The 15,753-nt window shown below is 50.5% G+C and overlaps 1 protein-coding gene across 1 annotated transcript in view; it reads right to left on the reverse strand.

Annotated features, from left to right (window-relative positions):
- Positions 1-3,784: 3,784 nt before the first annotated feature.
- BCL2L13 (BCL2 like 13) overlaps positions 3,785-15,753 on the reverse strand; it is a gene marked incomplete at its 5' end in the record, with an annotated part of 34,169 nt that continues 22,200 nt past the window's right edge. Inside the window, one exon of the mRNA XM_084266368.1 lies at positions 3,785-5,950. Within this exon, the coding sequence (XP_084122494.1) occupies positions 5,135-5,950 (816 nt within the window). The 3' untranslated portion in view covers positions 3,785-5,134. The remainder of the gene's footprint in view (positions 5,951-15,753) is intronic.

The following is a 15,753-nucleotide window of genomic DNA, read 5'->3' on the forward strand; positions in this document are numbered from 1 at the left end:
GAGGAAGAAAAGTGACACTGATTTTAAGGTAAGGGGGTGGAGCTGAGCGATGCTGTGCTCCCCCTGGATGTATTGGTAACACTGCAGCTGCCCCCTTCTGTGCCCAGCATATGACTTCAGCTACACACCCAGCACTCTTGCTGTGAGCCCGAGCCCTGGCTCTGCTGCAGTCAGGTTGGTGCAGCTTAAATCTTTCAAATGCACACCCCTCCCCTCCTTTTATTTTCCTACAGCAATACAGCCCTTGCATGTAGAGCACAGGGATGTACCTGGGGTCAGAGCAACACTGTTCATGTAACTTTGCTAGTGCTGAGATCAAGCAGGCATGACCCACCTGCCTTCAGCAGGAAGAGGAGATAATGTGCCTCAGTGCTCCCAGTTCTCCTGGGTTACACTGTCCAGTTGTGTAACCTGCTGGAGCAGGCAGGGCCTTGGCACATGCCTGCTCCCCTTGGGGCTGATGCACAGGGATGAGTTGATGTTCAGCATGTTTTACCCCTGGAATGAGACATTCTGAAGGCTGGGGCTCTGCCTGGACAGGGCATCTGGGGCTGTGTTCACCCTTCCACCCCCATGCCTGTCACAGCAAAAGAGTCTGGTAATTACCCTCCCCAGCTGTGCAGCAGGAGCCTCCTGTGTCTCTGCTGCCAGAAGCACTGCTATTGTTTAATTACGTTCTGAAGCCAGGATAGGAGCAGGTCCCTGACAGGGTTTGGTAGTACTGGCCCTGCTGCTGCAGCTGCTGGGGCACAGGGGAAAGCTTAGGACTGCAGGGTACTTTGCTACTACAGTCATTAATGTGAAGGGAGACCAGACCCTTGCTTGCTCAGCACTAATGGAACTTGTCACTTGTGGCCATTAGAAAGTAGTGCTCAGCTTAAAAATACCAGCCCCAGTGTTAGCCTAGCTGTGGTCAGAGCTATGTGAAGAGAAAGGAAGGGGGGGTCCTAACAGCAGCCCTTGCCCTATGCAAGAGCCCTCAGCACCACAGCTTGCAGCTGCCCCTCGAGTCACAGATGCCTGAGCACAGCCCCCAGCCAGGAGAAGAAAAATCAAGCCCTGGCAAACAGCAAGGATGGGTGCCTGTAATAGTTTATTTCCTCTCCAGAAGGCAAAGAGAACAACCAACTGCACCCACCATGGCCACAGGCACTTCACCTCCTGCCAGAAGTTCAACTGGTGTGCAGGGCCAGGTGGGGCACTGAACAGAATGTGCTGCAGCCTCTGGCTCTGGGCAAGGGCCTCCTGTGCCAGCCACCAAGTCCCTGGCGCAGGCAGCTGCCTGGCTGACTCATGCTGAAGGAGCAGAAGTGCCTCTTTCCCGGCTCTGGATTGTGTCCTTGGGCCAGATCTTGTATTTTAGATCCAAGTTATTGTCATTCCCAGCAGCCAGATTACCACCCTGAGCATCCCCACTCGGTGTTCCCCAAGCCTGATGAGAACCAGAAGCTGAAGTTTCGAAGCTGCCTCTCTGTGTGTGCCCAGCTGGGCAGCTCAGTGCTGCTGTGCCACCTCCAGCCCTGTAGCTTCAACCCCCTGAAGCTGAAGGGCTGCAGAAGGAGAGCAGAAGTCCCACAGGCTCTCGCACTGTGTGGCTACGTGGGAGCAGACATGGGGCTTTGCCTGGGGTTCAGGCTTTTGATGCAAGAGAGGGTTTCAGTCGCCTCAAAGCCTCTCCTGCCAGGAATGGTTGCTGAAGAAGGCCCTTGCCCAGCTACAAGTGAGCTGAGTAAGCACAACTGAAATTGAAGTTGTGCCTTGTGGTGAAAGCCGGATTTTCCTTGACAGGTCCTTGCTCAGCACGCTACGCACTGCAGGCCCTTAAGTATCTAACACTTGACTGTAGCTCCACTCCTCTGCTGTTTTAGCGTCTCAGTGTTAGGGTGTGCTGCAGACAGGGATAAAGGGGAGAAAGAATGGGTCTAAGGTAGATACTTTGTTAAGGTACAGGCCACTTGAGGACAGATTGAGGCACTTTTGGGAAGGGGATAAGCAACACAAGTGAGAGTAATTCTATATGCCCTTTCATAAGTATATAGCTCCTGCCTTGCCTCTGCCCAGCTGCAAGCGATCCACTAAAGAGCGGCTGCATCACACCTCTCTTTCTCCCACCTAATTACCCTGCAGGGGTAATTAGATGCTGCAGTTTAAGATTACTTGAAGATAAGGGGGGGGGAGGAACACACCCAACCAGCCAACCTTCCATGTTCTACATCCTGCCTGTAACAGAGCGAGCAGCCTGGCACTCTAGTCTGTAAGCAAGAAGGCGGCATCTGAGCTTTCCCACCTTTGCTGGCCACAGGACTCCCAATTCAGCAGAATCCAAGTCCATGACCAGCCATTTAGCTAATGAAGTGTTCCCAGAGAAGAGAGACACACAAGATCAATTATCTAAATCATGGTCAGGGCTGGATGACACAGGGAGAGGGAGGAGAGGCCAGAAATTCTTGCTGCTTTGTCAAATCTGCAAGCCCCTAAACGGGGAAGTGTAGCAAGAAGAGCCCAAGCAACCAACATGGTGCAGCCAATGCACCAGTAAAACGCAGCAACACCCCAGATACTCAAGGCTTTTGCCCTGCCAGAGAAACACTTAACAGAAACTCATTTGTTCTCACTGCCACCTTCTGACTCCTGCATGTGGAAGACATTCTGTATTTCATGCTCCCCTGAGCTACCCATGCCTTCTTCCCCAGCCAGGGCGGCTTTAGTCTCATCTCTCATGTACCCATCTCCCGTGCTACTATTGAACCACCATGCCTGGCAGAACAGTTAAAAGAGCACCTAGCACCCCCCCCCACCCCAGTTTGTACATAAGTTATGCAGGGTCCAAAAACTCCACTGCTGCTTCAGCGTGCATGTGGGTACCTCTGGCTACAGGTGGGGGACAAAGGCAGGCGCAGCTCCTTCAGTAAGGAGCGGCTGGAGGCTGGGTTAAGACTGGCTGGAGAAGAAAGGGGCAGGCAAGGGGCCGCCCGGCAGAGGCAGAACAGCAGCCCTTGCCCCCTGCCACACCCAGGTACTCGCACAGGTCGTGTTGCTTGCCAACCACCGCTGCGCTGCCTGTGGGCTGCGTGAGGGGGTCCCGGTGACCCGTTCTGGGCACAGAGCCCAACCATGAGAGTACCACAGGGCACCAGGAAATGGTGAAAAGAACAAGAAATCAAATCGCTTCCACTTTGTGACACGGTGACTGGGTTGGTTGGGGGGGTGGGGGTTAAGGCCAACCTGGTACCTGTTGTACACAGCACAGGGAGCAATCAACGGGCACCTGTAAAAAGTCCCACTATCTCCAGAGCACCCGGGTTCGGCCCACAGCAGCAGTACGTACAGGACACTCCTTACTCTCAGTATTCAACTTCACACACACAAGCAAAACCCAAGAAGATTTAAAAAAAAAAAAAAATTAAACAAAAATCCACTCTCAAAAAAGCTTACACACACACACACAGGAAAGTCTCTCAGAATCCACCAGGTTCTTACTGCTGTCCCAGCATCCTGAGATGGGGTGGGATAGGAAAATGTAGTAAGAATAGCCTAAAATAGCAAGTGTGCTAAGATCTCTTGGTTCTCAGGTCACTTACTCACGCACAGGCTCACGAGGTTACGCCGACATAAAGTAAAAAGTACTGCGTCTTTGTGCTCTACGGAGGGCGAGCTGCCCGTAAGCGCCCACCAGCCCAGCCGCCCTGTCACCCACCTCCAGCTGTCCCCAGCCACAGCCCCACACAAACCCGCAGAGAAGCCACATCAGTGGCTGTGCCTGGAAGAGCCCACGGTCCCGCCCACAGAGCTGCCGTACGGCTACAAACAGGCGCTGAGACGCGCGCTGGGGTCCGATGTAACTAGTGCGCGTGGTGATGCTTAACAGGTGTCTCTTGGCGCTCAGCCAAAGCGGTGTGATTGCAGGAGCAGGGAGTGACTCCTTTCTGGCAGAGGCAACACTCTCATCGTCTGTCACTGCAGGTTTAGCTAATGGCAGCTGCAGCGTCGCGAAAGAACTGGCACCGAACAACAGGCCGGGTCACCTCAGGGACAGGCAGAGAGAGATGTTTAATGCTGCTTTGCTCAGTTACTAGAATCCATTGCCTTACGTATCTGGGATTCGGTCAGAGCCAAGACCAAGGTAGGACTAAACATACTCTGGGAGAGATGGTGCAGGCTGCAGCGTGGCACGGGACAGCACAGCATTCACCCTCGGAATGGCGCGGGAGGCACCGGCCTCGCTTCCATGTAGTGTTGCCGCATCTTTGCCGAATACACCCTGGTACCAGGGTACCGATCAGCACGGGGCCGTGTCCAGCATGAGCTCTGCATCTCTGGTACCTCAAGGGCGGCAGCGGAGTGAGATGAGCCGGAAGGGAGCACATGGATTCTCAAACCAGCAAACAGCAGTGTGTCCCTCCCACCCTCCTGGGCCGCGCAGGCTGCACCTCTCCCCCAGGGACGCCGGGGATGCTCGGAGAGAACACAGCTACAGAGCAGCAGCATCTTTACAGGATGGGGCTCTGGTAAGTGTCAGGGGCCGGAACCGGTGTGAGCGAAGAGGTAAGAATAAGCACTCTCCCACTGGGGCTGAGGAGGACCTGCGCGGTTAGGGGGAGCAGTGCTGTACCTGAGAGGAAGCCGAGACAAAAGGGAGACCCAGCCTCTCGCTACAGGCCGCGGGTTGGCTAACGTGTGTTTGGGAGGGCTTGGGGGTGGGGAGGGGGCGCGACGGGAAGTGACGAGACAGCACAGCTGCAATAGCGGTCAGTCTGACAAGCCAAAATCTCCAGGGGTTGGCGGCAGCTGGCTCTCCCCTTCCCCTAGGGATTCTCTGTTCCAGTTCCAAGAGTACGAGCACCCCCTTTCTTCAGCACCTGCACTTCAGTTCTTAAATTTGTAGAATTTTTTAAATTTTTTTTTTTTAAAAATACCCCTGTAACTTTAATCAGGAAAAACCAGTCCCCACCCCATTTCTACTAAAAACATGATTGTCCACAGCCAGAGGCTTACGGAACGGCCTCACCCCATCACCCTTAAGTTACTCAAATGTCCAATTAAACAGCAGGCAGCTCAACCTTTAGGTAACACAACTAAAAAAACCTGGGTGGTGCTCTCTTCTCTCTCCCCCCTCCTCCTCAAGAGAGCTCCATTACTTTTTCCTAAGCGCCAGCGCTACTCCCACCGCCACAGCTAATATAGCTACCGCAGCGGCCCCGCCGTACAGCAGTATAGATTTCCCTTCCGGCAATAAGATAGGCTTCTCCTCCGTAGCAGCCGAGGGTTTCTCTTCTATTTCTTCCAAACGGCCCTCTTTCCCCACTTTTTTTTCCCCTGGAAGCAGTATTTTCTCAGGTTCTGGAGCGGCCTTTTCTTCTGGCGGGGCCAACTTTGGGACAGGTTTGCTCAGTACGGGGATGTCAGGTTCAAGAAGCTCTTCGGCCGCTTTTCCCTTTTCCTCCTGTTTTGCACGCACAGGTGCAGAGGGATGTGCTTTCTCAGCAGCAGCGATCTCAGCTGGAGGTTTTGCTTCCTGCAAAGAAGCAGGGGGCTCTGGAAACGCCACCTGTACGGTCTCTGCAGCAACGGCCGACACCACCGCTTCCTCAATCCCCTCAGGTATCTCCTCCTTCTCCACGTGGACAATATCTGAGTTGGAAGAGTTGTTTTCACTCCTTTCTTCACCCCCTCCGTTGCTGTCCAGGCTTTTGACTTCTTCGGGATCCATGGCCACCTGCTGCCAGGACTCGGGTCCCAGGGAGACCGGCAGGCTCTCCGTGTGCCAGCTCTGACTCGCTGACAGGGAGACGGGCAGGCTCTCCGACTGCCACGACGTGGTCACGGTGGGGGACTCTGGGGGGCTCACCTGTCCTGAGTTGTCACTGGTCAGGATGTAGATGTCATTGCTGTCCTCTGCGATGAGCCCAGGGTACTCTTCCTCTTCGGATTCCAACGTAAAGACTGTCCCCTACGAAAGAAAAGGACGACACGACCCATGAGCGACGGCTCCGGCATCACCTCCCTGTACGGGAAGAAACGGGACACCTGGAAACTGAGCGGGGCTGGTGGAAAGCAGAGAGGCCTCTGCAGGAGCAGCAGCTGCCTGACCCACATTTTAGAAGAGGTTACAAAACCCAGACGGTCCAGCTGCCATTCCTGGAGAATGGGACCACTTGTAAGACCTTTGCTGGGAGCTCCTCCTATCCCTGACATGTACATCCCCAAAATATGCCCTGTGGGCATTACTAACCAGAGGGCAAGAACCCAAAGAGAAAAGAAACCAAACACAAGTAGTGAGCCCAGGTGACTCCCACCCACCTTTCTGTTTCTTGTGAGCGCTCTCTGGTGCTGGTCCATTTTCACCTAACAGTGCTTCCCTCCCTCTCTGTGTTAACAGTATTGCAATGTCAGTGCTCTCTGAAGCCTGCATTTCTACTTGGTGCCCACAATCTGTGGCCTACAATGACTCTAGCCATGTACCAACCACAAATGTAACTGTTCTTAAATGCATTCACTCCCCGAGACCGCCATCCTAACTTTAACTTAACCTACAGCAAGTGGCTGAGCACAGCCACCCAAAGATGCTGGCAGGGTTTGCTTGGGTTTATTTAGATGGGGAAAAAATCTACAGACATCCTAAATCCACAGACAGTGAGCTCCAGCTAGAGAAACAGCAAGTGTGGAGTAACGACTGGTCCCTTCCTCACAGAAAGCGCAGCACTGTTGATCCTAGTCACGCACGGGCTGCTGAGCGCGTAACGCGGAAGAGATTTGCTTCAAGGGAAAATCACAAGAGGGAAGGAAAAAAGTGCAGAAGAACCCAAGATGGGTGTGATACCAGGAATGTAAAAATAAAGAGACAGAGGCAGAGAGGACCCTCAAAGTTTGCTATGCCATGTAGCAAAAGTCTGTAAAGCCATTAAAGATTCAATCACTCCCTTGCTCCTAACAAAAATTACTTTCATCGATTACCACCAAGCTTTCCTGTTCAGTCCCACCAGAACACAAAGAAAAAAGAAAAGAAAGTAAAAATCCACGTCATGCCTTTTCTCCCAGCCCCATTCTGCACACAGCAGCAAACAGTTGTCCCCATCTTCCCCGAGACCAGTGAATTTGCGGTCGGGTTCTGCCTCTGTCTCCTATAATGGTTTCCCATTCCAAGACACTTCCTTGGTTGTTCCACAACTTTTTACGGATTCACGCAGTGGTCTGTGCCAGGAACTGATCCAAGATAAAAACAAACTCAGTCTTTATTTTCCTGAGTTGTTTTCACTCTTGATCAGTGTCCGGCCTGACCCACCCAGACGCCGCAGCGTGCGAGCGGGGCCAGGCCCGGAGCAGGCCTGGAGCAGGGCCAGCAGCTGCAACCTGCTCGTGCTGCTGCTGCAGAGCTGGATCGATACCAGTGCCCGGCTTCCAGAGCAGGGGGAAAAGACATCTCAGCTTTGGACACTCACGGGTGTCACTTAGTCCCTCGTGTGTGAGGAGTTCAGGTGCTACAGTCAGTGTCTCCAACTCTGAGCGCGCAGAGCTCACGGCGCCCCGGCCGGCCGCAGTGCGCCTCTCTCTCGGGGAGGCACAAGAGACTCTCCACAGACACACTGCAACTCCTCACCTCCCTAAAAGGCTGAAGGATGGCCACTCACCCACATACAAAAATCCACCATAGAACCCCCTGCAAGCTGGCATGCCCAGGAGACACAGCACTCACTGCCATGGACAGCAAAGGAAGCGGGAGTGGACGGACCCCGGCTAACGGGCAGAACTGGGGCTTGAGAGACGTGTGCAGCTTTTGGGCAACACCACCTGAGTCTTTCATGGGCAAATTACTACTCCATGAGTAAGCTTTGTGAAAAGGGGTCAGTGGATCCCAAGTTGAATATGGGGAGGGAGGTCTCCCTACCCACTCCCCCAAAACACCTTGCCATTTTGCAGAACTTGACCCATTCTTGGAGGCTTTCGTACAACGGTGGAGGCTGTGGTACAGGACAGCACTTGGGAAGGTCAAGATTTTGTAGCATGTTTTGGCAGGGGTGGGATCTAAATCTCATCTTATCAGCCAGTGGAGTTTTGGAAGATCCTTGTACACAAGTGAAGGAAGCTCACAGAACACTTCAAAATGAACTTTTCTTCATATGGCTTTAAATTGCTTGGCCATGGGAAGCAGCATCAGCTCAGTAACATGTTCAGAAACTAGATTGGAAGAGAAGCAGTACACAAATTCCTCAGGGGAAGGATAGAAGCAATCAAAGCCATTCACTAAGCACCTACAGATCTCCATGAAGGCTTGATTCAGAAGGAAATAAAAAATTATGTCTGTAAAAAACCAGACACCACACCCCCACAGTGTGTTCTGCTCTGCGAGCAGCAACTGTGAATTCAAGATTCCGGCACCCTCTGGAAAGTCACGTTCCAGTAGAAGAACAAAGGGTTTTTTCAAATGTGTCCCAGGCCATGAAAACCAAATGGAGCTCCAGGACTTAGGAGGAAGCAGCCAGTGTTGCAAAGTAAGGGCGATGGCACAGCAAGGCCAAGAAGCTTACATAAAGGCACAGGTTACCGGACCCCAAAAGAGCAAATAGTGAGCAGTGTGGGCCAGAGCTGCTGCCCAGCATGTAAGGACAGGGCTCCACACACAGCACTGACCTGCCCTGTGCCAGCAGATGCTTGAGAACAGTGTGCAGGTCAGAGGGGTGAGCTTCCAGTGCCCTGCACTGCAGGTGGAGAGGCAGCCCGCTGCCCGCTCACCTGAGGTTGCACCGTTGTTCCTGTGATCATCCAGATTTTTCCCTGGCTGTTACATAGGAAATACTCTCACAGTGATGTAAGCTACTAACAGACACACCTGCGACCACAGCATTCCTCCCCCCACCCAGCAGCAGACACTAACAATTAAACCACCAAGTGACATGGGGTAAAGCCTGCAGTCCCCTGAAGCTCCACATTACCCTCCTCTCTGCTCAACCCCACCCTTCTTCAGATCAGAATCCACTCATTTCCCACCGGGAGCACACCACAACCAACCAGACTGCACCTGTGAGCCAACGCTGCCAGAAAGGGACGCACACAACTGACAACAGCCCTTCCCTTTACTGAAGGAGCACCCATGCTCCTGCCAGGGGTTCAATATAATGCATGGAAAACAATACTCCCAAACCATGCTCCGCCCCTACAGGCTCACGAGCTCTGGCAGTTGCAGCAAATGCCTTTTCAGTAGTAAATGGAACAATAGCAGCAACCAGGGCCATACCCAGGCGGGCTCCGTCCCCCTGAAGTCGGTACTGCACAGCCAAGCGCCCGGGAGCAGCGACTCAGCAGCCCATGGCAGGGAGGGAGCGGGCAGCCACCTATGGTCAATGGGGACAACTGGCTGGATTGCAGTCAAATTTAAGCCACCCTGATACTCTCAATATGTACTCCTTCAGCCCCTGCTGCTGCTCTGTTCCCGATCCACCACCCCCTGTCCTCTCCTAAGGAAAGTCAGAGCTGTTCTTTGGGGGGGACCCACGTGTGATTTGTCCCTGATAAAAATGAACACGTAACACCAATACCACCACAGTTACTACATGGACCAGCAGTGGCCCAGGCCCAGCAAAGTATTGTAGCTCAGCATGATGCAACACTAGACCCTCAGCAAGGTAACAGACTGACTGACTGGGAGGAAACACCCACCGGCCCGGAGCTGGCACTAGGTACTGTAGTCATCCCCACGTATGGGGGCATTTTTCAGAGGCCACGTGCTTTGCTGGAGCACTCTGACTGGGGATGTGCTCCTCACAACACACAGGTAAGACCTGAGCATCTGCTGAGGGTAACGTGCAGGATAAGCTGCTCTGGAGAGGGTAAGGAAATGAAGGGGTGGTAATACAGGCAATCCTCAACCTCTCAAGCAGCAACTTCACTGATCCGTGTAGCAATGCTGTGTACCCACCCTGCCTTCAGCCAGAGGGGGGGCCTAAGAGGCCCGAGCATTTTATTTATCTATTGTTTCCCATCTCACACTGACAGCACTGACCTCAGAAGAGTTATCAGTCGCTGGCTCCCTATAAATCAGAGCCTTACAAAGCCTGGCTGACTCCCTTCTCTCTTTACTGACGTTAAACTTCCATGCCAGTGCCTGGGGGACAGAAGTCTCCAAGCCTGAAGAGACAGGCTGCCTGAGGCTGAGAAACCTGGGGGAAAGCTAACGTGTGCCAACAGGTAATGTCACTACTTTTTCATCAAAAGCTCATAAAGTTTTAATTGAAAAGCCAGGCAGTAATAGGCATTATTTAGGATACTTGATTAATATTTCTTGAGCTAAATGAAGAGTTAACTCAGAAAGTCAAGAGGATAAAGCTAGGATTTTGTTTGGTTGAAGTTTGCACGTTGTTGTTTGGTTGGGTTTTTCTCTGGTTTTTGGGTGCTGGCTGTTGTTGGTTTTCTTCCTTTTAAAGCAGCTGCAATAAAAACTGAATGATATTTAGGATAATTCTCTTGATTCATCTGCAGATGTGACCCAGAAGCAAAGCTTCCAGAGACAGATTAATTCAGGTCAGGATGGAACATGTGGAAGGATTTTTAATAACCTGAGGCCTTACATAAGCCCTACGCTTTAGATTTGATTGTAAATAAGCTGTGTATGTAAGCGTTTCTCTGTCTGCTTTGTTAGTTGTAAATGGACAGCCTACTGCTCCAGACCAGAACATCAGAGTTGTTCTTAGATCTGGGATGGGGCTCTTGTGCTTCTCTGCAGCCAGCATGCTTATCAAACCACGTCATGTTTGCCTAGAGAAGCGAGAGTGAAGTCCCTCACCAGAGCACCCGGCCACTCCTGGTCCCAACCGCTGAGACTCGAGGGAAGAGCTAGCAAAGTTATGAGGAGAACTGGAGACTTCCCTTCCTGGCTAGAAAACAAGGATGGTCCATGGCACGTGCAGCAGCCTTGTGGGGATCAACTTATTCTGCTGAGGTAGCATCTGCAGACTTAAAAAAGGAGCTCCAGAAGTCAACTGCTGCCCTCAACCTATGCAGAAATTTTCCACTAGTAACAGGAAGCACTCCCAACAAACAGGCCAGACTCGCCCTCGGGACAGGTTACAGCCATTATGCTACAGGGTGACCTACATGGGGAAACTGGGAACTGCTAACAGAATAATGAAAACAGCATCTGAAAGGTCTTCCAGTAAGCAGAACCCATCCATTTGGCTTCAGCTGCAGTCCTGGCAGGGTCACTAATCTGAAATTCGCTGAAAATCACTCCCAGCAGTGGATTCAGAACACTCCCAACCAGTAGCTTATAGTAGGAAACTGCTACTTTAAAAACACCTGCCAAGTTTCAATGATGATTTAAAAAAGGCAAACCAAAACAAGACTTGGAAACTGATGACTACACCAGCTTTCTAAGTGTATACAAAGTATATTAATTAATATTAATACTAATAATATTAAGTGTCTAGAAACAAGGTGCCTTACAGGAGGTATTTTTTGCTAAACAGCAAAACCTTTGACTACACGTAAGGAAAAAAAAATCCTTCTTAGTCAGAATAATCATTTCAGCCTGATTTATGTAAAGCTGCTTCTGGTGAGGACAGATACTCAAATTGAAATTCTGAATGTCTCAAAGATAAAAGCAACTTCTTTTCCTATAAAAATAGTAGGAATAGTAGGACATGTTGAATCTGTAATGGAGAGGTTATTAGGTAATGAACAGAAAAAGACTGTCATTAAGGCATACAACAGAGCATTTACTGCTTCCTTGAGAAGCCTCTGAAAGCCCTGCCCTGCCAGCTCAGAAAACCAGATGCACCAAAACAATGGATTGCTGTGAGTGCCGTGCCCATTCTTCCAGTGTTTGGTTTGGTTTAGTTTTGGTTTAAGTGTTCTGAAAAGCTTGACTGGTCTCTCTGGTTGAGTTCTCAGGGAAGTCTAAACAGGCAGCTTACAGGAAAGATAAAAGGAATGATGTGGACAGCCAACTCATACAAAACTCATCTCCAAGGGTGCTAAAAAGCCCCCAGAAGGCCCAGCAAGCCACTCATACAGCCCAGAGCTTGATTCTGTCCAGTAGAAGCAAAACTTCTGTATATGGGTCAGAGATGAGTGCCACCTTGGAGGAGGAAGTATCTGTGTTCCCTGAACTTCACATCCCCCACACCCCTTCCCCACCAAAACCAAACAGACCCACGTAAAATCCCCAAGAGAGAGAGTCACTTGAGGGACAGGAGGAAATGCTGGCAGAACATCAGTGCTCCAGGAGAGCTATTCTTTACCATGACAAAAAAATTCAGAACACTCAACACAGCTAGGCAGTTCCTCAGGAGAGAGCACGGACCTTCTCCTGTAACATTACCCACCTCAGAGAGAAAGGAGGTTCAGCCACTACCCTCCACTACACCGACAGTATCACAGTGATGACACGAGTACCAGGAACCCAACAAATGCATTTTCACTTTAAAATCTAGTCTCTGAGAAACAAGAGGCAATGAGCGACGAACTGGTCTGTGTCCAGGGATCCCAAGAGATCTCCCTCTGGGGAAACAAGCAAATTTCCCACAGTAAGAGAATTCCCCAGAGCTGGGAATGCACTTGTCCACGTTCTGGCTGCAGTAGAGCGGCAGCTGCGTGCTGGTCAAGCCCTGCCTGGGCCCAGGGCTGCGCAGGGAAAGGTTGTGCCCACAGGCGGCTGCTGGGGTCGGGACAGCGTCACTGCCGCCTGCGCCGACCGGGCTGCGGTTCCACCCGCGCTGCGCCTCCGTCCGCAGCCCTGCTGCGTGCCTCTCCAGAGCCTGGCCGAAGTCAGACCCCAGAGCCTTACCCTGCTAACCCTTCAGGGAAACAGATTATAGAAGGGGCAGCTGGCAACGCCCAGATCTAGAACAGTACATAAAAAAAACCCACCTCACAGAAAGCCCTCGGGCATTTATTGTAGTGTTCATCCTTGTGAAACTGTCGAGGTAGTTGGAGCCAAGCAAAACAGAGCAGAGTCCAAAAATAGGACTGTGCTTTTTATTAAGGAAAGAATAAAAAAAATTTTAAAAGGGGAAAAAAAGGTTGCGTGAACCAAATCAAATCACACCAGTATTGCAGACACTGCTCTTACCCCCTTCAAAGAATGCTTTGGCTAGAACAGCCTGCAGAAACGATCCTGTTCCTTCCCTACCCTCCAACATAACCTCCACTACCTGCAGAGAGGCAGCACCAAAGCAACACCCTTTAAGGTCTCTGTCTCAGGAGTTTAAATTGAAGTTAGTTCAGTTATCTAGAGACCACTTCTTCAGACAGACTGAAGTTGTTGGAAGGGAAAAAAGAAAAGAGACCTAGTTGTTAAAGTTCCTTCTCTTTCAGCCATGGTGCCTAAAAAAATATAAAAGAGGTATTACTGTACCAAAGAAGTTACACACGAATAAAACTGGATGTTTCACCGCCATGGTCCATGATAAAATCCTAAAGAATAATTATTGTGAAAGGAAAACTCCTTTCTAGGACATCTCTAATTAGATTGCCCTTTCTTGGATCTCTACCACATCAAACTTAACTTCTCTCTCCTCCGGTGCAGCATGTCTCTAATTCTGCATTGTCATTCTCAAGGCAGCAGACACCTGGACTGCTGCAGATTTTAATCTCCAGCAGCACAAACTGACAGCCTCGCTTCCCCAGGATGACAAGTGTCTCTACTCTCTTTCTCCTCCAGATGGGTAACAGACTCTAGTACTAGATTATTCAATCACCAGCAGCAAAGAAAACATCAAAACCGGCAGAAAAGCCCAGACAAAACAATGGAAACAAGAGAAGGGCTCTTCCAAGGCTGAGATACGGAACTGTAAACACTGTGCATGTTTCAGATTTACTCTATTCAACACAGGCAAATAACCACTTAAATTCAAATCCCTATCTCAACATGATGAGACAAGAGCCCTGGGAAAGCAGAGAAGCAGAGACAGTTTCAGTCACAAACACAAATGCCAGCCTCTTACTGAGAGAGGAAAGGTTATTCACCCAATACCGATAAACACCGAGGGCACGCGCTTGTACCACCTCTCTCAGAGCAGGGAAAAGCCGAAGGGCTTGTGACAGGAATGTGGATCTGAGGGAAGAAAGAATAAAAACCCACTAGCTTCCCAGTAATCTCATACTTCTTCCTCCTCACAGAGACCTTCCCAAACTATTTCAACAAGGAAAACAGCACCTGCAGAGCTTGAGAAAAAATACAGTATTTGGGAGGAGGGGTGGGAAAGGAAAAGGAAAAACAATCCTTACCAACTGACTGGCCTTACTGTGCACTTTGCCAGGAGACCACGAATTTCTTCTGATGCAGCGGCACTTAGCCCTGGAGAAGTCAGACAGAGCAAAAAGGGAGGAGAGGTACAAGGAGGGAGGGGAGGAGAAGGGAGGAAAGGGGAGGGAAGAGGAGGAAAGGGGAGGGGAAAGTATGTACACTGCACGTCAGTCTGCTGAGCCCTAACATTGCTCTTGGGAAAGAGAAGACCGAAGCTACTGCTAAATCAGGCTGGGAATTGGTTTGCAATGGTTCAAGATGATAAGGGGAACAAGACCTCAGTATGACCATTTGGGTTCAAAACAGAGGGTCAGGAGGAAGAAACGAGTGTTCCCTCACGTGTCTATTCAGTCAACTTGAAATGCCAAACATGCCTTTTGCTCCCAAGGAGAGACCATACTAATACTTAAAGTCAACCAGGGTAAATGTAAAAGCTGCATCCAAACCCATCGCTGCAATTACTGAAAGAGGGAGGCTGTCCAGAAGCAAGCAAGATTTCCCTGCTTTCCTACAGCTCTCCAAACCTGCACATCTAAGAGTCTGTAAAGTGGAGTAGTCATCACTTCATTCACATTTATGTTGCCAGCTGCATCCAAACACAATATGCAGTCCACTGCACACACTCCTATCTGGAAGACTTTCACCCTAAATCAGCAAAACTGACTGTTCAGAAGGGAAACAGCTACACAACAGCCAGAATCATACTATCAAAATATTGTATGTGCTTGAAATAAAAATAGACCAGACATTCTCTCCAACCAACCGATCGACCAACTGATTGTTGTAACCCAGTCCCACCCTACCATTAAAAATTAGCTGAATTACCATGTTAGTGCCTGAAGGGAGAGCGGGAGGGGAACACTCGCTGTTTCAACACATCATCTCCTCATCGTATCTCTGCAGGACTGGGGTGAAAAATCATAAAGTGGCTTAAGATCTCAGAGGCTCTGTCCCTAGTGTCCCGATTCCTCACAAGCCAGGCTGATTTCCTGAAATCTACTGCACAGCTATCCAATTTATCAACTTCTATTCCCCTGAGGTAGCAATTTTACTTCTAGTTAGCTGTTGTCCACCATCCTTAATCACATGGTTTCCTGGACCTCCCAAGCCCACAAAGCAACCTGAAGTCTTGCACACAAGCAGAAGCTCAGGAGTTCTTCCAGCCGCATTGTGGCTTCACAGCATTATGCAGCAAGTGGTCCCACAGCTCTAAAATTCTGACTTCACAGATCCACAGTGGGGCACAGGAAAGGCTCAGCTGACCCCTTACCTTTGAGTGGCTGCTTCCCTCCTGGCAAAGGCCGCCTTCAATCCAAAAACTGAGGAAGATATCAAATTACAGGGTGCCAAGAGACAGCACCAGAGATACCACAGAATTTTTCAGGTCCACCCCCGAAAAGCTGACTCCTGCGAAGCTCTCCTCTGTTCCTGATCCACAAAAAAAACCCCAGATGGGCTGTTCTGGTATCTTCTCAGTTATAAACAAGCTCTTAGCAGCTGTAGGAAAGACCCCT

Source organism: Gallinula chloropus (assembly GCF_964237585.1).
Source record: "Gallinula chloropus genome assembly, chromosome: 1".
In the NCBI taxonomy this organism is placed as follows: domain Eukaryota; kingdom Metazoa; phylum Chordata; class Aves; order Gruiformes; family Rallidae; genus Gallinula; species Gallinula chloropus.